Genomic DNA, 23,984 nt, shown 5'->3' on the forward strand with positions numbered 1-23,984 from the left:
CTACCAATAATTATGTGTTCCTGATAATTATTGAGTATTGTACTAACACAAAGCACCAGAGCACTAAATTAAACACACAAAATAATCATCACGTCCTTCACTACATAATTGTTTTCATATCTAGAAGTCAGATTCGGGTCGTTCCTTCAGCCATTTCGCAATGTTAGGTAGCGTTTCAACGGCTTCCATATTTTTCTTAATAGCTGGAAAACTGTCAGCAGCTCCTGTCTGCACCCATCCCATGACATTGTACAAGGCAAAATCAGCATACGTAACCTTAGAGCCATATATCCAACCAGAAGCGTTGTTCGAGATAAGTTTCTCAAAAATCCCAAAAAACTTTGGGACAGTTTCGGTTTTCATTTTTTCAACTAATTCAGCTTTCTTTGCCTCATCTTTCTCAGAGTGAAGTTTCCCTAGCTCCTGAGCGAGGTCTCCAATAGCGTCAATAATGCTGTCAATTTCAGCATTCTCGAAATCATTTGAGCCAGCCAGACCAAACTTCTCTGCTAGGTATCGTTGAATGCTGCCACTTCCACCAAGCATCTTGCCATCAACTTCCAGTACTGGCATTGAGCCATAGGGTGTGTTTGGCTTGAATTTTACCCAGTCCTCTCCTCCTATGCGTACATCTTCAAAATCAACTTCTGCTTGCTTGAAGATTAACCTTGAAACCTCGGCCCTTCCACGAACAGGAAAGTAAGTCAGCTTGTAAGAAGGCATTATCACAGTATAGTAAAGCAAGGCAAGATCAATCAGATCACACAGACCACAGCAGAGAGCGTTTTTATATCTTTAATTTATTTTGCAATACGTAGCTAGTCTCATGAATCAGCCGCCGTTCCTTTGGAACACCGCCTTGTCATCGTTTTATGTGCCGAGACAGAATTTCCGTCTTGACCAATCAGATTTCAGAAGTCCAGTCAGGTGATGAATTTGGAGGCAGCAAAGAACTGCACTTTGCTCAACACATTTGGATAATCATTACGCATGCATTACGCATGGTAAACACTTCGTACATAGAAGCTGCTGCGAAGTATAAGCAAGCCATGCACTCCCTCTTCAGAAGAATATAAACTACAAGTTCATGGATGTCATTCATTAGTGATTCGTGCACGCATGTCGGACCTCCTCTGATTCTATTAACCTTCTGCATAATTATACACCTCCTATATATGTAGAATACAATGAATGAATGATAAAATCATAAGTTATAACATCGCCTTCTTCCAGACACTGTATGTCTGGGGCGCTCCTTAATCATTATACTTACAGTGCATACACATAATTATTATTCATATATAAAGGAATGCGTACGCTAGCTGTCAACCTTTACTGATGTGTTGCAAAAATTCTGCAAAAGTAGCTATATATATAGTATCTTCAATGGCCTCTTTGCATGGACTCAGCTCTCATGACCACAGTGACACTAGTCTCTGGCTTCGAGACTCACACACATGCAGGGACAATCCTGCACACGAGATACAACCTGATAAACACCTGCACACAATAGATACTATTCATACTGATCTGTATACTCATACTGCTTTCTATACATACCACACATATACACAGCAAGTGAATATATATGGAACAAGTACCATTATAGGTGTGCAAATAGTTAAAAATAGTGCTTAGACAAGTTTGAGTATGGCTTCTCCAATACAAGAGTCACTATCCAATTTGGACCAAACAGATTACAATGACATTATGATCATAGGACACACTGGCCAAGGTAAAAGCACGACTAGTGACAAGCTGTTGATTGCAAATCGAGAACGTGTCCAATATACAACAGATGTAAACTTTAAAACCGATGAAGTTAAAAAACAGCTTCAGTGTGGAGACATGACCATATGGATGACAAAACCTAGTGACTTTGTGCAGAAAAAGACTCGATTGAAAAGCCTTGTGGCTGCCAGAGCAAATCAAAATCCTCACATTAAGATCCAAGAAATTCGAGAGTCGTTATACGAAAACGATGATAATCCGGGAACGAAGCATTGTGAAGTGTTTTCAAATGAAGTATCTAAGGTACGAGTCCTTGATGTACCAGGATTCTTTGATGAAGACTGCATAACTGGTGGTCTGGACACCACAGTGGAAAGTGCCCAATCAAATGCGGTAGCTGACAATCTAGGCATAATGAGGAAATCATTCAGATCCGAATGGTCATGAACATGAAGTTCAAGCGTATACTCTACTTTCTGCCAGTGCGAGGACCTTTGCAGCGAGCGAGTGGTGTACTTCAATTGGAGCTGAGGGTGCTGACACACTATTTTGGGTTGTCGATCATCAAAAAGATTGTGTTTGTGGCAACAAATACAGAAATAGCGAGCAACATGCCTGAAGAAGAGGCTTTTCCGAAAAAAGCACGAGATAAAACAACGAAATTCATTTGTAAGAGCCTCAACAAAATGCTTCCAGAGGAACAATTTCAATTCATTCCTCTCATTTACATCTCCCCCAGTGAGACGTGCGAGTCGATTCTTGACAAGGTAGATCTAGCTGATGTCGACCCTGAAGAGATACAGCTTGAATTACGTCCGGACACATGCAGTTTGTGTGCAAAGCGAGTAGGCATAATCAAAAGTGAGAAAGTGGTATACTATCTGGATAGAGAAAACAAGATTCCATATGATGAGTCCCAATGCCATCCCAAGCTCATTCCTGATAATCGCCTGAAGCACAAAGTGGCCAATTTCTTTATTCAACTGTTCACACTTGGCCATCGCTCTCTTAAAGATTTCTATCTCTTTGACGAAATCTGTGCTGGATGTCGAAGGGCTCCTGGTGCTACCCGTGGCTGCATGAAGGTGGGGTCTACATTTTTACACAACGAAGAAGAAATAACAGTCGATCACAAGTGCAACATGTTAGATGCTGAGGAAAAATTGCTCCCTACTCCATCAGCAGCCGAACCATCTGACTAAGCACCTTAGTTCAACCTAGATCTATACCATGCATGCATTAAAGCTTATACATGTATTATATATATAGTTTCAATCGCACTGTTCTTTGCACAATAGTGATTTTAGTCACTGGCCATTTGCTTCACATACATACAGATCTCACTCAATTGCTTGGTGCATGGCCATCGATGTGTAAACTCCTCAATCATGCATACTCTAACTGCACCACTTTCTTTTCTTTGGCTTGTGTTACTCATGCACCCTGTTCTATATATATATATATGCAAAATAGCAATTTTAGTCACTATATACCCATTAATTTGCATGCCTCTTTAGTTATTGCTGCACGATGTCACTCAATTGTTGGTGACCATCGATGTGTACACCACCACTTTTTTTTTTACCTATATATATACTCTTTAGCAGCAAAAATTAATGGTGTTTTTAAATTATCTCTTGCATGTCACTCGTCATGATAGCATGCGTGTGACTATAAAATTATAATAAGCTTATCCTCTAAGCTACTGCATGGTTAGTGGGATCGATCACAACAACCCTGGTCTCCGGAAGAGAGCAATATAGCTTTAAATTTTGCTCTTTGTCGATATAATTATAATACTCTTGATTAAGAGAGCTATAAACAGCACCTAATACAGATAAGCTGAAATTGAGGAAAACAATATTTAGGAGGGGATGCATGGGCAAGTATAATGTGGTATATCACTGTAGCTATATATTTATATGCAGCAAGAGCAGTGATAAAAATAGCTGGATGACGCAGTCGTTGCTACCGTACCCCACGAAATTTCCCAAAGCTCTTTGCAGTGCTTTTCTTTCACACTTTACTTGGAACTCCTTTAGCCTCAAGACCAGCCATTCACAGTGCTAGTGAGAGGGACTGGGATCGAGTCTAGATCGAGGCTACAATCTCCCTTCTCAATTGAGAGCGGCCTGGAATCGAGACTATATATATATACTAATAATGACTGTAATCTGCTCCTACCGATAAACGAGTATTGGCACCTACAAAGATCTAGTACAGAGACACATTTTAACAATTATATTAAGACAAGTCTAAAGCACTAACACAAAATTAATGCAATAACGTTCCTTTCACTAAAAAATTGTTTTGATCTAAAATTGAGATTCAGGTCGTTCCTTCAGCCACTTAGCAATGTTAGGTAGTGCTTCAACAGCTTCAGTATTTTTCTTTACAGCCGGAAAACTATCAAGAGCTTCAGCAGCTCCCATCTTCACCGCTCCCATGACGTTGTACAAGGTAAAATCAGCATATGTAACCTTAGAGCCGTATATCCAACCAGAAGCGTTGCTTGAGATAAGTTTTTCAAAAATTCCAAGGAATTTTGGTATAGTTTCGTTTTTCAATTTTTCAAGCAGTTCAGTTTTCTTTGCCTCATCTTTTTCGAAGTAAAACTTCGATAGCTCTTGAGCGAGGTCTCCAATAGCGTCAACAATGCTGTCAATTTCAGCATTCTCGAAATCATTTGAGCCAGCCAGACCAAACTTCTCTGCTAGGTAGCGTTGCATGCTGCCACTTCCACCAAGCATCTGGCCATCAACTTCCAGTACTGGCATTGAGCCATAGGGTGTACTTGGCTTGAATTTTGCCCAGTCTTCTCCTCCTATGCGTACATCTTCGAAATCGACTTCAGCTTGCTTGAAGATTAACCTTGAAACCTCAGCCCTTCCACGACCAGGAAAGTAATAAAGCTTGTAGGAAGGCATTATCTAAGTCAAGGAGCAGAGGAGATCAGATCATATCACAGAGCTTTAATTAGGGAAGTGTTTTTATCCAGCACGCACATAAAGGTGACCGCGGTCTAACCTCAATTCCAGGCCGCTCTCAATAGAGAGGGGTCATGTTATAGATGTCATTGTCATAGCTATACACTTGCAAGCCGTCACTGTTGCAGAACAGTAACTGTTCGCCTGCAACATTACTGTTGTTCGCCTGCAACAGTGACGGCTTGCGAGTCTATCATTGTCACACGTACACTGGTCATGGCATGCATGTCATATAGTCATGCCAGGGCTTAGGGGACTCAGAAATATTAAAAATTAAACATTTATGTATCAGCCATAGATTATCTATGGATGTGATGATATTATTATAGGCTCAGATATTGAGCTCCACCTTCTGCATACACCTCCCGCCTCTGATCTGTGACTGTAGAGAAAATATGGCCTCACCTTTCCCGCTACAGAAGACTTGATAGCATTGATAGCATCGATGGCACAGCTAATTATTATATATATTATACGTACATGAAAACGACAAATGTACTGAGCAATTCTAATTAGGCTACGTCCACTTACTACCAATAATTATGTGCTTTTGATAATTATTGAGTATTGTACTAACACAAAGCACCAGAGCACTAAATTAAATACACAAAATAATCATCACGTCCTTCACTACATAATTGTTTTCATATCTAGAATTCAGATTCGGGTCGTTCCTTCAGCCATTTCGCAATGTTAGGTAGCGTTTCAACGGCTTTCATATTTTTCTTAATAGCTGGAAAACTATCAGCAGCTCCTGTCTGCATCCATCCCATGACGTTGTACAAGGCAAAATCAGCATACGTAACCTTAGAGCCATATATCCAACCAGAAGCGTTGTTCGAGATAAGTTTCTCAAAAATCCCTAAGAACTTTGGGAAAGTTTCGGTTTTCATTTTTTCAACTAATTCAGCTTTCTTTGCCTCATCTTTCTCAGAGTGAAGTTTCCCTAGCTCCTGAGCGAGGTCTCCAATAGCGTCAATAATGCTGTCAATTTCAGCATTCTCGAAATCATTTGAGCCAGCCAGACCAAACTTCTCTGCTAGGTATCGTTGAATGCTGCCACTTCCACCAAGCATCTTGCCATCAACTTCCAGTACTGGCATTGAGCCATAGGGTGTGTTTGGCTTGAATTTTACCCAGTCCTCTCCTCCTATGCGTACATCTTCAAAATCAACTTCTGCTTGCTTGAAGATTAACCTTGAAACCTCGGCCCTACCACGAGCAGGAAAGTAAGTCAGCTTGTAAGAAGGCATTTATCACAGTAAAGCAAGGCAAGAGCAGAGCAGATCACACAGGTACAAACAGACCACAGCAGAGCGTTTTTATATCTTTATTTTGCAACGTGTATACGTACGCGCAACACGTAGCTAGTAGAATTAGCCGCCGTTCCTTTGGAACATCGCTCTTGTCATCGTTTTATGAATTTTGTCTTGACCAATCAGATTGCAGAAGTCCAGTCAGGTGATGAATTTGGAGGCAGCAAAGAACTGCACTTTGCTCAACGCATTTGGATAATCATTACGCATGCATTACGCATGGTAAACACTTCGTACATAGAAACTGCTGCGAAGCATAAGCAAGCCAAGCAGGGGTCCTTGGGCAAGATTTAGCACCACAAGCAAAACACAAATAGAGAGAGATGCCTTCGCTTGAAGATTTGTACATTTATAATTATTAACAATTAGCAAATACGTGTGGGCGTAAGATCACGACTGGTTTTGTGAGCAATCAACATTCCATTTTGAATTGACTTCATGACATGACGAATTGGAGGAACAAAGAAAGAAAGAACGAACTGTCCAAGAAAAAGGAGAAGCTGTGGTGAAGAGGGCTAACATGTGAGCCATAGATTGAAGAACTTAGACGTTTAGCAGATTTTGGACGCGTCTAGATGTAGTTACAGTTGCACATTTATGCACAAAAAATAATAATGGTCTGATGAATGTTATTTAGTTCCATGATAGTTTATCTATGGTTTCATCTACAATCATGCACTCCCTCTTCAGAGGAATATAAACTACAAGTTCATGGATGTCATTCATTAGTGATTCGTGCACGCATGTCGGACCTCCTCTGATTCTATTAACCTTCTGCATAATTATACACCTCCTATATGTAGAATACAATGAATGAATGATAAAATCATAAGTTATAACGTCGCCTTCTTCCAGACACTGCATGTCTGGGGCGCTCCTTAATCATTATACTTACAGTGCATACACATATTATTCATATATAAAGGAATGCGTATGCTGTCAACCTTTAACTGATGTGTTGCAAAAATTCTGCAAAAGTATAGCTATAGTATCTTCAATGGCCTCTTTCATGGACTCAGCTCTCATGATCACAGTGACACTAGTCTCTGGCCTCGAGACTATGATACACTGAGCTCACACACATGGACAATCCTGCACACAATGAGATACAACCTGATAAACACCTGCACACACTATTCATACTGATCTGTATATTCATTGCTTTTCTATACAAACCACACATACACAGCACGTGAATATATGGAACAAGTATCATTATAGGTAGTGTGCAAATAGTTACATGTATAAGAGCTTAGACAAGTTTGAATATGGCTTCTCCAATACAAGAGTCACTATCCAATTTGGACCAAACAGATTACAATGACATTATGATCATAGGACACACTGGCCAAGGCAAAAGCACGACTAGTGACAAGCTGTTGATTGCAAATCGAGAACGTGTCCAATATACAACAGATGTAAACTTTAAAACCGATGAAGTTAAAAAACAGCTTCAGTGTGGAGACATGACCATATGGATGACAAAACCTAGTGACTTTGTGCAGGAAAAGACTCGATTGAAAAGCCTTGTGGCTGCCAGAGCAAATCAAAATCCTCACACTAAGATCCAAGAAATTCGAGAGTTGTTATACGAAAACGATGATAATCCAGGAACGAAGCATTGTGAAGTGTTTTCAAATGAAGTCTCTAAGGTACGAGTCCTTGATGTACCAGGATTCTTTGATGAAGACTGCATAACTGGTGGTCCGGACACCACAGTGGAAAGCGCCCAATCAAATGCGGTAGCTGACAATCTAGGCATAATGAGGAAAATCATTCAGATCCGAATGGTCATGAACATGAAGTTCAAGCGTATACTCTACTTTCTGCCAGTGCGAGGACCTTTGCAGCGAGCGAGTGGTGTACTTCAATTGGAGCTGAGGGTGCTGACACACTATTTTGGGTTGTCGATCATAAAAAAGATTGTGTTTGTGGCAACAAATACAGAAATAGCGAGCAACATGCCTGAAGAAGAGGCTTTTCCGAAAAAAGCACGAGATAAAACAACGAAATTCATTTGTAAGAGCCTCAACAAAATGTTTCCAGAGGAACTATTTCAATCTATTCCTCTCATTTACATCTCCCCCAGTGAGACGTGCGAGTCGATTCTTGACAAGGTGGATCTAGCTGATGTCGACCCTGAAGAGATACAGCTTGAATTACGTCCGGACACATGCAGTTTGTGTGCAAAGCGAGTAGGCATAATCAAAAGTGAGAAAGTGGTATACTATCTGGATAGAGAAAACGAGATTCCATATGATGAGTCCCAATGCCATCCCAAGCTCATTCCTGATAATCGCCTGAAGCACAAAGTGGCCAATTTCTTTATTCAACTGTTCACACTTGGCCATCGCTCTCTTAAAGATTTCTATCTCTTTGACGAAATCTGTGCCGGATGTCGAAGGGCTCCTGGTGCTACCCATGGCTGCATGCAGGTGGGGTCTACATTTTTACACAACGAAGAAGAAATAACAGTCGATCACAAGTGCAACATGTTAGATGCTGAGGAAAAATTGCTCCCTACTCCATCAGCAGCCGAACCATCTGACTAAGCACCTTAGTTCAACCTAGATCTATATACTTATGTTATACATATATAGTTTCACTCACACTGTTCTTTGCACAATAGTGATTTTAGTCACTGGCCATTTGCTTCACATGCATGCAGATGTCACTCAATTGCTTGGTGCATGGCCACCGATGTGTATACTCCTCAATCATGCATACTCTAACTGCGCCACTTTTTTCTTTGGCTTGTGTTACTCATGCACCCTGTTCTATATACATAATTATATGCACAATAGCAATTTTAGTCACTATATACCCATTAATTTGCCTCTTTAGTTATTGCTGCATAGATGTCACTCAATTGTTGGTGGCCATCGATGTGTACACCACCACTTTTTTTTTTTACCTATATATACTTATGTATACTCTTTAGCAGCAAAAATTAATGGTGTTTTTAAATTATCTCTTGCATGTCACTCGTCATGATAGCATGCGTGTGACTATAAAATTATAATAAGCTTATCCTCTAAGCTACTGCATGGTTAGTGGGATCGATCACAACAACCCTGGTCTCCGGAAGAGAGCAATATAGCTTTTGCTCTTTGTCGATATAATTATACTCTTGATTAAGAGAGCTATAAACAGCACCTAATACAGATAAGCTGAAATTGAGGAAAACAATATTTAGAAGGAGATGCATGGGCAAGTATAATGTGGTATATCACTGTAGCTATTTATATGCAGCAAGGGCAGTGATAAAAATAGCTGGATGACACAGTCGTCGCTACCGTACCCCGCGAAATTTCCCAAAGCTCTTTGCAGTGCTTTTCTTTCACATTTCACTTGGAACTCCTTTGTAATATATTAGCCTCAAGACCAGCCATTCACAGTGCTAGTGAGAGGGACTGGGATCGAGGCTAGACTCGCTGGCCAGTCCCATTATCACTTCGATGATGGGACTGGCCAGTGAGTCTAGATCGAGGCTACAATCTCCCTTCTCAATTGAGAGTGGCCTGTAATCGAGACTACTAATGTAATCTGCTCCTAGATCCTACCGATAAACGAGTAGTGGCACCTACAAAGAACTAGTACAGAGACACACTTTAACAATTATACTAAGACAAGTCTAAAGCACTAACACAAATGCAATAACGTTCCTTTCACTAAAAAATTGTTTTGATCTAAAATTGAGATTCAGGTCGTTCCTTCAGCCACTTAGCAATGTTAGGTAGTGCTTCAACAGCTTCAGTATTTTTCTTTACAGCCGGAAAACTATCAAGAGCTTCAGCAGCTCCCATCTTCACCCATCCCATGACGTTGTACAAGGTAAAATCAGCATACGTAACCTTAGAGCCGTATATCCAACCAGAAGCGTTGCTGGAGATAAGTTTTTCAAAAATTCCAAGGAATTTTGGTATAGTTTCGTTTTTCAATTTTTCAAGCAGTTCAGTTTTCTTTGCCTCATCTTTTTCGAAGTGACACTTCGCTAGCTCTTGAGCGAGGTCTCCAATAGCGTCAATAATGCTGTCAATTTCAGCATTCTCGAAATCATTTGAGCCAGCCAAACCAAACTTCTCTGCTAGGTAACGTTGAATGCTGCCACTTCCACCAAGCATCTTGCCATCAACTTCCAGTACTGGCATTGAACCATAGGGTGTGTTTGGCTTGAGTTTTGCCCAGTCCTCTCCTGTTATGCGTACATCTTCGAAATCGACTTCAGCTTGCTTGAAGATGAACCTTGAAACCTCGGCCCTTCCACGACCAGGAAAGTAATAAAGCTTGTAGGAAGGCATTATCACAATATTAAAGCAAGGCAAGATCTATCAGAGCAGAGCAGATATATCACAGAAAAAACTGTCTTTGCAGCTCAGAGGGCGTTTTTATGTTATGAATACTGCAACGTGTATACAAGTAGCTGCACATGCGCAAAAAGGTGGCCTGATGATAAGGCAAAACGATGAATGTCATTAAAATAATGGTCGTCAAGTCCATCTACATTCCTTGTTCTCCTTCCACTCCCCCTCACCTTCTGCATACACCTCCTGTGTAGAATACAAAGTAGCTCAATGATCCTAATTATAACATTACCTTACCTTCTTCCAGACAGTCACAGAAGACTTGACAGCATCGATTGCATAGCTAGTAGCTTCAATGGCCTCTTTGCGATGGACTGATGAAACAGCTATGATCACACTGGGCTCACACACAGGGACAATCCTGCACACAATGCAATGATACACAAACTGATAAACACCTGCACAAACAATAATGTATTCATAGCAACACATACCACACACAGCACGTGAATATAATAACAAGTAGTCTTTCTATAACTACATGTAGGTGTGCAAGAAAGGAGTCAAAAACAAGTTTGAGAATGTCTTCTCCAGTACAAGAGTCAATTACCAATATGGACCAAGCAGAGTATTACGACATCATGATCATAGGACACACTGGCCAAGGCAAAAGCACGACTAGTGACAAGCTGTTGATTGCAAATCGAGAAGGTGTCCGATGTACAACAGATGTAAACATTGTAACTGATGAGGCGAAAAAACAGCTTCAGTGTGGAGACATGACTCTGTGGCTGACAACAACGAGTGACTTAGAGAAGGAAGAAACTCGACTGAAAACCCTTGTGTTTGCCAGAACAGATGCTAGCCCTCACAATAAAATCCAAGAAATTCGAGGGAATTTAGGCAAAAGCGATGATAATCCAGGAACGAAGCATTGCGAAGTGTTTTCAAACGAAGTCTCAAAAGTACGAATCCTTGATGTGCCAGGATTTTTTGACGAAGAATGCATAACTGGTGGTCCGGACACCACAGTGGAAAGCGCTCAATCAAATGCCGTAGCTTACAATCTGCGCATAATGAGAAAAATCATTCACATCCAAACAGTCATGAACATGAAGTTTAAGCGTATACTCTACTTTCTGCCAGTGCGAGGACCTTTGGAGCGAGCGAGTGGTGTACTTCAATTGGAGCTGAGGGTGCTGACACACTACTTTGGGTCATCAGTTATCAGAAAGATTGTGATTGTCGCTACAAATCCACCACGAATGGGCAGGATGCCAGAAGAAGAGGCTTTTCCGAACGAAGATCAGGTTCAAACAATGAAATTTGTCAATAGGAGCCTAAAAAAATTGTTTCCAGACGTACAATTTCCACTTATTCCTCTCATCTATATCTCCCATGGCGAAACGTGTGAGTCAATTCTTGACAAGGTGTTTCAAGCTCAAGTCGATCGCGAAGATTTACAGTTGCAAGTAGATCCAGACACATGTACTCAATGTGGAAAACAAGTAGGTATCGTCAACAACGAGAAAGTGGTTTTCTATATCAATGGAGAGAACAAGATTCCAAACAGTGAGTCTCACTGCCATCCGAAGATTGTTCCTGATATTCGTCTGAAGCACAAAGTGGCCAATCTCTTTATCAAACTGATCACACTTGGCCGTCGCTCTTATAGATATTACTATGTCTTTGACGAGATCTGTGCCGGATGTCGAACGGCTCCTGGTGCTACCCGTGGCTGCATGCAGGTGGGGTCTGCATTTGTATATGACGGAGAAACAATAATAGTCGACCACAAGTGCAACGTGTTAGATGCTGAGGAAGAATTGCTCGTTACTCCACCAGCAGCTGAGAAAGAATTGCCACCAGCAGCCAAACCAACTGCAAACAACTAACTAAAAATCTACTTAGATACTACACGTATAGTAGTTTCTTGCCTGCAACGAAGTTTAGCTTGTGTTGGTTTTACTCACCCTGTTCTATGCACAATAGCGATTTTTGTCACTGGCCATTTGCCTCTTATTGCTGTACAGATGTCACTCAATTGCTTGGTGGCCATCGATGTGTACGCCTCATACTCTAACTGCACCACTTTTTTACCTGTAAAGCAATTGTACTCTTTAGTAGCAAATTGTGTTTTTATTACGTACCTTTAAAATTGTCTCTCGTCACTCCTACATGGTCATAAAGATCGTAAACAATAAGCATCATTGTTATAAATAGTTGCTTACCTAAGAAAATTGATATACCCCCTGCAGAGGGGTCTATTACAAATTGTGTGACCTCCTCCTGAGATATAGGGTCAGCTGATATCCTAACTAGATTATTGGAAGACGTCATAGTTACCTATAGGATGGGGGGAGCATATCAGGATAACACGTGTAGCATGTGACTAGCGTACCCTCCACTGATTGGTGGGATCACAGCAACCTCGTCTCCGGAAGAGAGTACCAGCTTTTGCTCTTTGTCAATGTATTCTTGATTGAGAGCTAACAACGCTTGTCCCTCTAATACAGATAAGCTGGGATTGAAAGAAAACAAAGTTCTCTTTATCAGCTAAATAGGGGATGGGCTATATGCTCGTCAATGGTATTACTGTACCTATATCATGCCATATAGATATACACTTGCAGCAAGAGCTAGTGATAACGGTATTCAAGGATCATGCTACCTCGGGAAATTGGATATAACGCTAGCCCAGAGCTCTTTCCCAGTCGTATGCACAGGCAGCTCAATGGATGTGCTTGTGAGTTTCGTTAACTCCCTACTTTTGGCAAAAAACAGTAAATTCACCTGCAAAATAATTATATAGGACATAGTTAATGCAATATATGGATTTGATTTTACCTTAGCTGTTGCCATGCATGTCTCAGCTCAGAATTCTAGTTATCACACAGTTTGATTGATTACTGAACTTAGTTTATGGTTTAGCTGAGTCAGCTAGAACTAACTTCACCACAAGGTGATAACAATGCACAATGCAATAATCGAATGAGTAGAAAATCAAAAAATCATGAGTGATCTAGAAATAAAATCAGTTCTACATTGCAGTCACAGGTCTTTCTTTCAGCCACTTGGCGATGTTAGGGAGTGCTTCCACAGCTGCTATGTTCTTCTTTATGGCAGGGTACTTATCGAGCAGTGAGCTGTATCCTTCCTTCACTGACCAACACATCATATTAAAGAAGCCAAGATCAGCGTAGGTCACCTTGGAACCGAAGAACCATCCATCTGGAGAAGCATTCTTGGTTAGAATCTGCTCGAAAATCCCTAAATATTTCGGCATGACTTCGTCTTCCAGTTTCTTTTTGAGTTTGAACTTTCTTGATTCGTCCTTTTCGAAAACTACGCCTAGGAACTTCTGTGCGAAATCATTTTCAGCATCAACGATGCTATGCACTTGAGCATTCTCGAAATCATTCGAGCCAGCCAGACCAAACTTCTCTGCTAGGTAGCGTTGAATACTGCCACGCCCAGGAAGCTGTTTGCCGTCTACTTCCAGCACTGGGATTGTGCCATAGGGCATGCTGGGTTTAAGTTTCAGCCATTCTTCTCCTTGGGATACACGAACATCTTCAAACTCAACTCCGGCTTGCTTGAAGATCAATCGAATTATTTCAACTCTTCCACGTATGTTGAAATAAGTCAGCTTGTAGGTGGGCATTGTGATGATCTCTCCAGTTTTAGATGACCATCCACAGGATCTACATGCATATGGCGCATATTGTAGGATCGGAGTACATGTAAAGGAGTTGGTACGTACTTGTGACGTGCGCGTTGATTAAGTTATGTGGTCAATTATGGCTACAGGAAATTTTGGCTATGAAATTTTGAAATTGGCAAAAAGTTTTTTGACCTTTGACCCCTGTGACATCGACAGTACGGTGCTAGTGAATGAATGTGCTAGACTATTTATGAGAACTGAGTTCCTCTCTCTAAGAGGTGTTGTAGGCTTGTAGCAAGTATGGCCGATGTTCGTGCTTTTCTCTCATCCCTGATGGGTCCTGGGGCACGGTACTATTGTCACCATTGTGAACACCCCTTCAAAATGCAAACCACTACTCCGGACCTCCCAGTGAGCCTGTCCAGTCACTTTGTGCTTACTGTGTGTGTGATATATCACTCTACCCGTACTTGTAGGTGTGCCCTAATTGTAGTTCTGAGTTCGTCGAGGAGGCTGTTGATGAGAAGTGAGTGAGCGTTTACATTACATATATGCGGCCCCCCTAGATGAATTACATCTTTAGTGCTATAAAAAGGCGTGTCTGAATAATAACTAGGGGAATTCCTTGTCATGTCATTGATTACAATATTAATAGCAGTAACAGACTCGTTGCACAAAATACTGTCATGTCATTAGGTGGTTTCCCTTTTGTCTGTATACTGTCAATGACAACATTGTCTTGTTGTACTGTTCTAAATCAGGGTTTTCTATCTCATCTGAACATTACTATGTTATTGTCTTGTTATTGTCTTGTACTACGTGTGCAGTGAACCACCACAGCCTATACCATTAGAGGGCCGAGATCCCACTGGTGACGCCCACTCTCAGTCGTCAGAAATGGACACGGATGATCCAGTGCCAGAGAGAGTTCCTGTGAGTTTGTTGAAGCGTTTGAATGATACAATTTATCCCTTTCTTCCCCTTTTCAGTTTCCACCATCTTCTTCTAGAAGAAGATTCAACCCATTTAATCGTAAGCCCCCCACCATACCCCCTTCTACATATTGACCCTACCCCCCACAGCTTTCCCACCCGGTGAACCCTACGTGATGATGAGAGTGCCTCAACGGAGACCACTGACAGTGTAAGGGATTCTACCATTTTAGCTACCATACCATAATTCAAAGGCTTCTATTGTATAGCGTTCGGCTTGTTTTGTTTTGTTAGCTATAATCGTTGAGATTGTTTTTGTGGCGTATTGAAATTGAAAGTGTTTATTATCATTCTCTGCAGACAAATCCATGAGCACATAGAGTCTATGATGGATCGTGAGTACCTTTAGCCACCTTTAACTTTGTGTTCAAATCAGTGAAGCTGCTTTCAACCAATTTTTTCTTCTTGTAGAGCACAGAGCACAAGTACGAGAGGAGCAGCAGCAGCAACGAGAACAAGCCGAAGGAGGTGACCAAGCCACTCCACAAACAACTCAGAAAACCTCTGAAACCAGTCAAGAAACTTCACAAACTCGTCAATCAAGTTCTCAAGCGACTTCCCGGCGTGAGAGCGAATCGAACCCACCCCCTGCCCAGAGGCCTCGTCCTAACCAACCCCCTCACTTCGGGCCAGCCAGTTCCGAGTCAACAGATCAGCTGGACGACCTCCACTTCAGCGTGGGTATGCCGTGGTACTTTATGGTTCATCACAGAGAGCACGCACAGCAACGACAACAACAACAACATCAAGAACAACAGCGTCGGAGGGCGACGGCAATGGCAGCTGCAGCCAGGAGCTTGGTAGGCTCCCCTCTTGTACTGGGATTGTGAGTTAGCCAATGTGTTTGTATGTGAGGTTTATTCCTGTATACTGCATTGCAATATGACTATGTATTAATACTTATATCTGCTCTCGCTGTGGCTTATTAATTTGCTTGTGTGTTTGCCTATCTAACGTATTTAGGAATTTAGTGATAACCAAATTCTCTCCCCCCACATACACGCACGCACGCACACACACACACACGCACGCACGCATACAGTGCTGGTGCTGGAGGGCCTGGTGGTATGGAAGCACTCCACTCTTCCCCAGGAGACTATGTGTGGGGCCCTCAGGGAATAGATAACATGATATCTCAGTTACTGGCCAGTTTAGAGGATCCTGGACCACCTCCTGCTGAGCAGAACAAGATTGAATCTCTGCCCACTGTGTTGTCAACTCCTGAAAACATGGAGTTTTGTGAGTAAAGTTATAGTGACTTTGTGACAATAATAATGTTACACTTGGAACCTCTTTGTAATGCACACCTTTGGGAGACAAAGTTTTGAGAGGTTGACGATGCATCAGTAAAGGGCGTATAAAGAGAAGAGGACATTCAAATACAATCTAAATGGGCGGGGGCTTATATCTAGAATTTATTGCACTGCACTCTATACTCGAGACTGCCTTGTTTTTACTCTATTCCCTAGTGGGCAGTTGGCAATAGCATATCCTGCTGACTCATCAATAATATAATGCATACACAGTGCAGTATACATTGTGAGTTGCATGCCCTCTTAATTCTCTTTATACACCCTTGGTAGAACCCAGCTTAACGGCCACTGGGATATAATACTACAAGGGCAGAACAATTTGCAGCTGATTGCATATCTTCTATTTGCTCTCTCAGGTAAAAGTTGCTCAGTGTGTAAAGAAGATTTTCCGAACGGGGAGAATCTGCTGCAGCTGCCATGCACCCACCTTTACCATAAGGACTGTATTCTACCGTGGCTCAAACTGGTGGGTGGATGTACACATGTAGTCATTGACAATTGAAGACTAGCCCTTTAATTTCTTCATGTACATCGTCATGTATACAGCTGTCTGCCTTTTTCATTAATATTATCCGTTAATTGCTGTTTAGCATATTATCCTGTATCACCTCAAAATATGCTTTGATCGATCTGCACCCCTTTAGTAAATACCATCAGCAAGTACTATCCCCACATGTGTATACATACCCCATGTTTTTTGCTCTACACGTATATACTCTTATAACCCCTCTCCCCTCTCTCTACCCCATACAGCATGATACTTGCCCGACTTGCAGGTTTCATCTGAACACTGGCGAGGCTAACAAGGAGAAGGAACCAGTCTAGCAGACTCTATGTTCTCTGTATAGTATGATTGTACATGTACAAGTCGTTCATTGTATACACACTGTACAATATGTGACACTGATCGAATAAACTTCAATATGCTAAAAATAATTTTATTTATCACATGCACACACCGCCGGCCTGTGTAAGGGTTCTAAAAACAAATCAAGATCACTTTAAACCTTATATATTAGAAAGTATGGAAGTGTGCAAAGTTAGTTCAGAGTTTGGCTTGGTTGCTAGGAAATAGGGCAGACAGCTTCTGACTCAGCATCACATTGCCGGCTATCTTCAACCTCCCATCAAAGAAAGCCTGCACATAATGAGCGTATCATAATTTATGACAAAAGACTAACGTTAATTATTCGGAAAACAATTAAGTACGAGGAACTATTGTACATGTACATGTATATACAATGTAGCAGATGTACATGTACTACAGAAAACATACAATAATGAAAGCACCGCGGGTGCTGATGCCTCGGTGGAGGTGCCAAAGCTACATAACATAAAACTACTAGCTAGCTTTTATACACTGTCACATTGATTATAATGAGAACATTATTTTTTAATTTTGCTGCATTGTGAAACTCAAATAGTAGGTAATGATCGACCATGATTGTTGTTAAAAACGATCGATGCCAAAGTCAGCAGAGCCTTGCAGCTCTCTTCTCACTCTTGCAGCTATCAATAGCTAGTGTTCTAGTGCAGAGCTAACTACTAAGTAGAGTAGCAACACTCGGTGAACAAGTTTTGCTACGGACTCTTCTGAAAAGGCTGCAATGGCATTCCAAGTAAGCAAAACTAGGCATTACTCAAGAACGAAGCTTTATTTTGCAAATCCACAAATAGCATGCCAAGAAAACATGACTAGAAGCCTATAGAAACTCTTACTTGCACTTCATTGATCCTTGAGCAGCTGAAATAGTCTACACACACACACAGACACACAAATACACTACCGTATACCTCGCTTGCGCATGCGCACCGAGGCATAATTATGCACCAATATTTATAATTATTAGCTAGCTGCTACATGTACGTACATACAATATATTCACATACAATAATTATATTCACCTTCTGAGCATTGAGAGCTCCTGAGATCATGGCCTCGAAGTCATTGTCAGAGACGGTGAGGGTACAGCCGGGGGACTCTCCCTTGGGTGGACCAGGGTACACTGCCCCGGGGGCATTCTTCAGGTCAGTAGCTGCAACGAAAACAATGAAAGCATGAGAGAGTTACAGTGAAACCACAGCACATTTCACTGTATACTTAGTTAGCTACGAATTGAATAGTATCAGCTGTAGAATCTTCCTTTTCACCTCACTACTAGAAATACAATAGAGAAAACATATGCAATTCAACCACTAAGTCACATAGTGGGACCATAATTATGATAAGGCTCTGTACAATATTCTACACACTAGGGTAGCATTTCTGTTTTAACAAGTGAGGCACAGACAGTCATGTGCCCCGCAGTACTGCACAATAGCTACTACCACTCACTCCACTTGGCAGCAACCTTCCCATCTTTGGTGATATTCCACTGGAAAATGGCTCCCACTTTCTTCACTGTATCAGCATTGATCTGTGAGCCCAGCATCTTGAACACAGCTGTTGAGCGAAGGCTGTCGGTAGGACCCCCCACAGAGCCAGCTGCAGGTCCACTGCTGTTGTTAAGGTCAATGTAGCCACCGCTCAGACATACATTGCCTGTCTCCACAGCCTGCACGAGAGATTACATCACTTTATCAAGCACCATTCAAGTAACATTATACCAATATCATTTGTTCTTTTTCAAAAGTGGGCCCACACTCTAGATTCTTATGTTGGAACAGTGAGGGCTTTTGAGAGCATGTTTTAGTTTGGACCTCCCAAACACAAGTTGTGGCCAGTCACATACCAAACAATTTACAGTACAGTAACAACTTACTTTGCACTGGAAGTGTACTCTACTGCCCTCCTTCCACATGTCAGTCTGGATGGTTTGCCCGGGGAGGACTGGTTTGGAGAAGCGTGCCTTGATGGCCCTCACACGACTCACATCGTCCCCACAATACTCACGCAGGATATGACGAGTGGCTATACCGTACGAGCAAAGACCGTGCAGAATGGGCTCCTTGAAACCTGCATAATTATATATGTACATGTACATAGGAGTTTCGAAAAATGTCACTTTGGCAATTAAATTGAGTCTCTCTGCACACAGAGAACTAGAGCACTGAAGTGCTAAACCCTCGGCTGAAACCAGAGGTGCATGGGTGGCTAAGCAAAAAGTAAGAGGAGCAATAAAACTGAAGTAGACTAGAGAGGCTGAAACTTTTGAGAAACGGTGTTTTAGTACATGCACTGTAGACTAGGATCACAGTAAAGTCAGCAAAGAAGCCTAGAGTCCTGATGTGTTCTGAAGGGGCTAGCAATCATAATCATAGTTTTCTACTGTAGTGACCCTTTTCCATGTTTCATGGTACACAGGATCACTTCAGCTGCAAATAAATATCGAATTAAAGGCCACGTGTAGCTAGTAAGCCCTATAGGCACCAACTGTGCAATTCAATTTTTTTCTGATCATCTTTCATAATGTGGTACAACGTGCAAGTTTAAGATTCTTAGGCTTTAAAAAAATTTATTGATAACGAAGCTCTATCTGCTGCTATTAAAACTAATTGTGTGAAGGTTATGCAGTGCTGTGACATCCACAACAGACAAACAGACAATTACGTTAACTAACTCCAATCATAGGCAATTAGTCATTACATTAAGTCAAGAAGTCACTCGATGAACACATACCTCCAAGTGCTGCGAATTCCGGGTCAATGTGCAGTGGGTTGAGGTCACCACTGAGTCGATAGATCGCTGCTTGAGAGGGGAGGGTCTTGTGCTGACGAGAGGCATCCGGAGCACGGTTGGGGGCTGGAAGTGTCGGCTGAGGGAGTGGTGATCATGTGACTGAGTACGAAGATCATGTGATCTCTCACCTTGAGATTGGGAGCCTCTCTCTTTCCACCGAATCCTCCAGCTCCAACAATGAAGATTGAGAACTGGTTGATGCATATCAACTCTCCAGACTCGGTACGGGTCTCAGCTGCAAATGTGTGAGTTGTTATAGTTACAGCATCCAAAAATCGTTCATTGCATGTTTTTTGCACAATGAAGTACAATATAGCGAGGTAGAGAGTATTAATAAATGAAAGCCTGCAGTGTACACCAGCATTGAACAATATTATCGTCTAAACTTTACACAGCATATAGAGACACGTACCATTGACGACCACTAGAGCACCAGACTTCTTGTCAGCCAGGTCCACCACTCGACCCTCAGAATAGAGTGTGCCCTCAGTGGGGAAGGGTCTCTTCAGCTCCACATACTGCTCTCCATGGAGGGCCTATATACAGAGGGGGGGGGGAGGGCAATAAGCCATCATCCTACTATAACAAAGCCATGGAGGGCCTATATACAGAGAGGGTGAGCCATCGCACTATATAAAAAAGGAGTATTGTACATTTGAAATGTCCTACATACATGTAGTACATGTACCTGGGCCAAGTTGTACTCTTTGAGATTACCAATACCCCCGGACAAGACTTTCCCCATGACGCCATTCTGAGGGGGGCGGGAGAATAATTACATTTCATATATGGATCGTAATATCGAAATTCAGTGATCTGATTGGACGCTGACCATGGGTGGGATGACAGCAAAGGAGGGCAGTACAGAGAAGTCTGGATGACCCTCGTACAAGTACTTGAGGTCAGAAAGGTCAGTACGAGTCACACCACAGCCAACTGTAATCACAAGTCAATCAAACGAAACTATAAACCACACCCACCTCCTAGAGCATACATGATGGCGTCTCTGTTCGTGAAGACGGTCTTTACAGGCTCCATAGTTTTACCAGTCCCCCCGTTAGTGTCCTCTGACCCCTCATCAGCCATACCGGCTGCTTTCTTCAGATCAGGCATAATCCTCATAGTGGTCTCTGACAACAGATACATGACAACAGAGGTTATACATGTACGTAGCAGTTAGAATAAAGACATATCCGTTCATTGTACAGCTGTACGTACACACACATGCATTGTATTCTATGATGGATTACTAAGGGTGGTAAACTTCATCTAAATACTGGCACAAGACCGATAGTAAACAAGTACCATTCATGAGAGGGAAAGGTGAAAAACACTTCGAAAATAAAGTCAAAACGACCGTGAAATCGTTAGGCAGCTGAATCAGCTATACTAACCTGTAGCAGCAGTAGGGTAGTGGGGATTGGACATGTCGCAGATCTTGGCCCAGTTATCACGCACTATTGTGGTGACAGTGATGGATAACAGGGTGTTGTGGGGGTAGCTACATGTATACACATGTACATGTAAGATGCAGACACTCACCATCTTCCACTGTGAACGGTCGCTGTAAGACAGCACCCTCTGCCTGCTGTAGGCGCACTAGTGTGAGAGGGAGAAAATGGGAGGACTTGAAATGTGTTTAATTAAGGTTACGTACGTTAAACATGCATGTATATGTAGCATACGTTGTTACAGTAGCGTACAATGTAGATCACACATGTCAAGCCAGTAGCACTGTAGTGATGGTGCTCTTACCTTTTGCAGACCATCCTCCTGCAGTCTCGAAGACACAGCCATTGTCAGAGCATGAGTCATGAGAGAGGAAGGCGACGAGGGGAGCCACGTCAGACACCTTCATCAGCTCCTCAATCTCTGCAGGGGTAGGGAAGCAAACAGTCAAGTACGAAACACCAGTAACTTTTGTTTTACTGCAATCTGTATGCTCTGTATGCTCAATTTGGTACTTTTTACAAAGTGACCCAGCTACATGTAAGTACACTGCTATGCATGCAAAAAGGATGAATACCCTGCAGAACTTTGCAGTATAAGGCACATGCATGTAACAGATCGATATGCAATGTAGACCTACCTGGTGGATAGATGTCCTTGGTCATACGAGACCAGGCCTGGGGGGCTATGGTGTTACAGAGAACGTCGTATTTTGCTCCCTCCTTGGAAACGGTGTTGCTCAAACCGACAATACCATTTTTAGCTGGAGAGAAAGAACATTTCATTCAAAATTGTGTATGCATTTGTAAATACCTGAGGAGTAGTTTGCTTGTCCAAAGTTTCCGTAGAGACCAGAGGGGGATGATGTCATCACAATCCTATAGATTTATCACAACAAGTAAAGGATCGTTCACACACCTCAGGCACACACTAATAACCCAACAGTTAGTCTTAAGTTTACAAAACACACAGAAATGTACACGCAGTACACAGTGTTATAGTGCGTATAGAGAACATGGATCTATTAAAATTTCCCTGTTAAGTAACGTTCTATAATACAGCCAGGTTAGCAAATTTGGACCTGTGTTAGCAGGCCACATTTGTAATACAGCCCAGTTAGTAGGCCTCAAAAGATCTCCATGACATATGTGTTTGGACCTGTGCTAGCAGGCCACATTTATAATACAGTCCGGTTAGTAGGCCTCTATAGCATGTGTTTGGACATGAGCTAGCAGGCCACCCTCCACTGTTGGCTTACTCAGGGGTGAGTGCTATAGACAGGTTTCACTGTGTCTACTTGGTACATGTACCTTCCGTATCCCTGTCTCCTCATGTGAGGGAAGGCTGCTCTGGTGACCTGGAACGATCCCTTCAGGTGTACCCGATACACAAGGTCTGTGTGTGTGTGTGTGTGTGTGTGTGTGTGTGTGTGTGTGTGTGTGTGTGTGTGTGTGTGTGTGTGGGGGGGGGGGGGAGGGGTTATTAATAACAGGGCAAAATCCTCACATGTAATGCTAAAGATTATGGCATTATTTCATTTTTAGGTGTAGTTTCTTCTAGGGACAGTAGTAGTACAATGATGTGCACATGACCACATAATTATGGCTATCTCTGTTCAAAGACTATTGTAACAGCTTACCCCAATCTTGGTCGGACATCTTCGCGAACGAGCGGTCTCGCAGGATGCTACAAGTGAGGGGTGGTGGTGAGTCAGCTGGTAACAGAGTGCATGTAGTGTGTCACTTACCCAGCGTTGTTGATGAGAATATCTATTGCAAACGGAGAGGGTGTAATGTTAGTGCAAAAAAACGATGAACATTTTGAGTAACTTACCAAGTCTTCCAAAGTTGTCAATGGCTGTCTTCACCACCTTGTCTCCCTCCTCCACAGAGTCTGCACAATGCAGAGAAGAAGAATATTAATATAAAACAATCATAGCAGTCATACATATACAACATGTGTACGGGATTGAGCCTTTTAGAACAAATGGCTGAATGAAGTCTGTGCGCAAGTACTTAAGTAATAAATATCACCTGTATACTTACTATAGTTTGCTACGGCAGTTCCTCCAGTTTTTTTGATTGCCTCCACGACAGCATCGGCAGCAGGGGACTTCCCCCCACCGTGCATGTCACCACCGAGGTCATTCACTGCATGTACGTAGAGAGTGCAGTGAGGGGTGGGTGTGGCACACGAACACGAATATACACAAGCTGCTTGTATCACGTCACATCATTAGCCTACAGTGTATACAAACTCACCAACCACCTTAGCACCTCTAGCAGCCAGCAGCAATGCATATTCTCGTCCCAGACCTGAGCACACACACAATTAATTATCACTATAAAAATAGGACATACGTAGTTTTGTTTTTACCTCCTCCAGCTCCAGTTATGAGTGCAACCTTTCCATCAAATCGCAGCAGACCTGCCATAGTTTTGTCTGTCTAAAGGCAGCCAGTGTATAAATGGTGACCATGTGTGATGCACAACAGACACACACCCACAAAAAGGTCAGTAGGCGTGGCCTAATTATCAGACCAGCCCCAC

The 23,984-nt window shown here is 42.2% G+C and overlaps 10 protein-coding genes across 10 annotated transcripts; 3 read left to right on the plus strand and 7 right to left on the minus strand.

Moving 5' to 3' along the window:
• Nucleotides 1-120: 120 nt before the first annotated feature.
• LOC135338945 (glutathione S-transferase 1-like) lies at nt 121-723 on the minus strand. Its single transcript, XM_064535040.1, has one exon. It carries the CDS (start codon nt 721-723, stop codon nt 121-123), a length of 603 nt encoding a protein of 200 aa, XP_064391110.1.
• Nucleotides 724-3,955: 3,232 nt separating this feature from the next.
• LOC135339108 (glutathione S-transferase 1-like) lies at nt 3,956-4,750 on the minus strand. The gene has a single exon (XM_064535231.1). It carries the CDS (start codon nt 4,656-4,658, stop codon nt 4,047-4,049), a length of 612 nt encoding a protein of 203 aa, XP_064391301.1. The 5' UTR covers nt 4,659-4,750; the 3' UTR covers nt 3,956-4,046.
• Nucleotides 4,751-5,368: 618 nt separating this feature from the next.
• Nucleotides 5,369-5,971, minus strand: LOC135338946 (glutathione S-transferase 1-like). Its single transcript, XM_064535041.1, has one exon. It carries the CDS (start codon nt 5,969-5,971, stop codon nt 5,369-5,371), a length of 603 nt encoding a protein of 200 aa, XP_064391111.1.
• Nucleotides 5,972-7,216: 1,245 nt separating this feature from the next.
• LOC135339102 (uncharacterized) lies at nt 7,217-8,865 on the plus strand. Its single transcript, XM_064535224.1, has one exon. It carries the CDS (start codon nt 7,303-7,305, stop codon nt 8,584-8,586), a length of 1,284 nt encoding a protein of 427 aa, XP_064391294.1. The 5' UTR covers nt 7,217-7,302; the 3' UTR covers nt 8,587-8,865.
• A 743-nt stretch (nt 8,866-9,608) lies between these two features.
• On the minus strand, nt 9,609-10,335 carry LOC135339107 (glutathione S-transferase 1-like). Its single transcript, XM_064535228.1, has one exon. It carries the CDS (start codon nt 10,333-10,335, stop codon nt 9,724-9,726), a length of 612 nt encoding a protein of 203 aa, XP_064391298.1. The 3' UTR covers nt 9,609-9,723.
• A 149-nt stretch (nt 10,336-10,484) lies between these two features.
• On the minus strand, nt 10,485-13,029 carry LOC135339109 (molybdopterin synthase catalytic subunit-like). The gene is made up of 7 exons (XM_064535232.1): nt 13,010-13,029; nt 12,740-12,859; nt 12,570-12,684; nt 12,489-12,512; nt 12,312-12,438; nt 10,636-10,759; nt 10,485-10,584 (listed from the first exon to the last, which is right to left on the minus strand). The coding sequence occupies exons 3-7, from the start codon at nt 12,676-12,678 to the stop codon at nt 10,525-10,527; spliced, it is 444 nt and encodes a 147-aa protein (XP_064391302.1). The 5' UTR covers nt 12,679-12,684; nt 12,740-12,859; nt 13,010-13,029; the 3' UTR covers nt 10,485-10,524.
• Nucleotides 10,838-12,515, plus strand: LOC135339101 (uncharacterized). Its single transcript, XM_064535223.1, has one exon. The coding sequence runs from the start codon at nt 10,920-10,922 to the stop codon at nt 12,231-12,233; it is 1,314 nt and encodes a 437-aa protein (XP_064391293.1). The 5' UTR covers nt 10,838-10,919; the 3' UTR covers nt 12,234-12,515.
• A 256-nt stretch (nt 13,030-13,285) lies between the features above and the next one.
• LOC135339106 (hematopoietic prostaglandin D synthase-like) lies at nt 13,286-14,142 on the minus strand. Its single transcript, XM_064535227.1, has one exon. The coding sequence runs from the start codon at nt 14,000-14,002 to the stop codon at nt 13,379-13,381; it is 624 nt and encodes a 207-aa protein (XP_064391297.1). The 5' UTR covers nt 14,003-14,142; the 3' UTR covers nt 13,286-13,378.
• A 41-nt stretch (nt 14,143-14,183) lies between these two features.
• LOC135339103 (E3 ubiquitin-protein ligase RNF126-B-like) lies at nt 14,184-17,243 on the plus strand. The gene is made up of 10 exons (XM_064535225.1): nt 14,184-14,413; nt 14,479-14,528; nt 14,830-14,935; nt 14,992-15,034; nt 15,085-15,145; nt 15,295-15,329; nt 15,406-15,820; nt 16,037-16,233; nt 16,664-16,773; nt 17,061-17,243. The coding sequence occupies exons 1-10, from the start codon at nt 14,303-14,305 to the stop codon at nt 17,130-17,132; spliced, it is 1,200 nt and encodes a 399-aa protein (XP_064391295.1). The 5' UTR covers nt 14,184-14,302; the 3' UTR covers nt 17,133-17,243.
• LOC135339097 (peroxisomal multifunctional enzyme type 2-like) lies at nt 17,168-23,970 on the minus strand. Its single transcript, XM_064535219.1, has 22 exons — nt 23,812-23,970; nt 23,697-23,750; nt 23,481-23,585; nt 23,269-23,328; nt 23,183-23,204; nt 23,075-23,121; nt 22,746-22,830; nt 22,249-22,313; nt 22,076-22,198; nt 21,742-21,858; nt 21,529-21,585; nt 21,381-21,443; nt 20,967-21,116; nt 20,819-20,922; nt 20,675-20,740; nt 20,399-20,522; nt 20,115-20,221; nt 19,927-20,062; nt 19,070-19,263; nt 18,643-18,862; nt 18,213-18,343; nt 17,168-17,445 (listed from the first exon to the last, which is right to left on the minus strand). Exons 1-22 carry the CDS (start codon nt 23,867-23,869, stop codon nt 17,353-17,355), a joined length of 2,181 nt encoding a protein of 726 aa, XP_064391289.1. The 5' UTR covers nt 23,870-23,970; the 3' UTR covers nt 17,168-17,352.
• Between the last annotated feature and the right edge of the window lie 14 nt (nt 23,971-23,984).

The sequence above is a fragment of the Halichondria panicea genome, chromosome 7 (assembly GCF_963675165.1).
Source record: "Halichondria panicea chromosome 7, odHalPani1.1, whole genome shotgun sequence".
Lineage (NCBI taxonomy): Eukaryota > Metazoa > Porifera > Demospongiae > Suberitida > Halichondriidae > Halichondria > Halichondria panicea.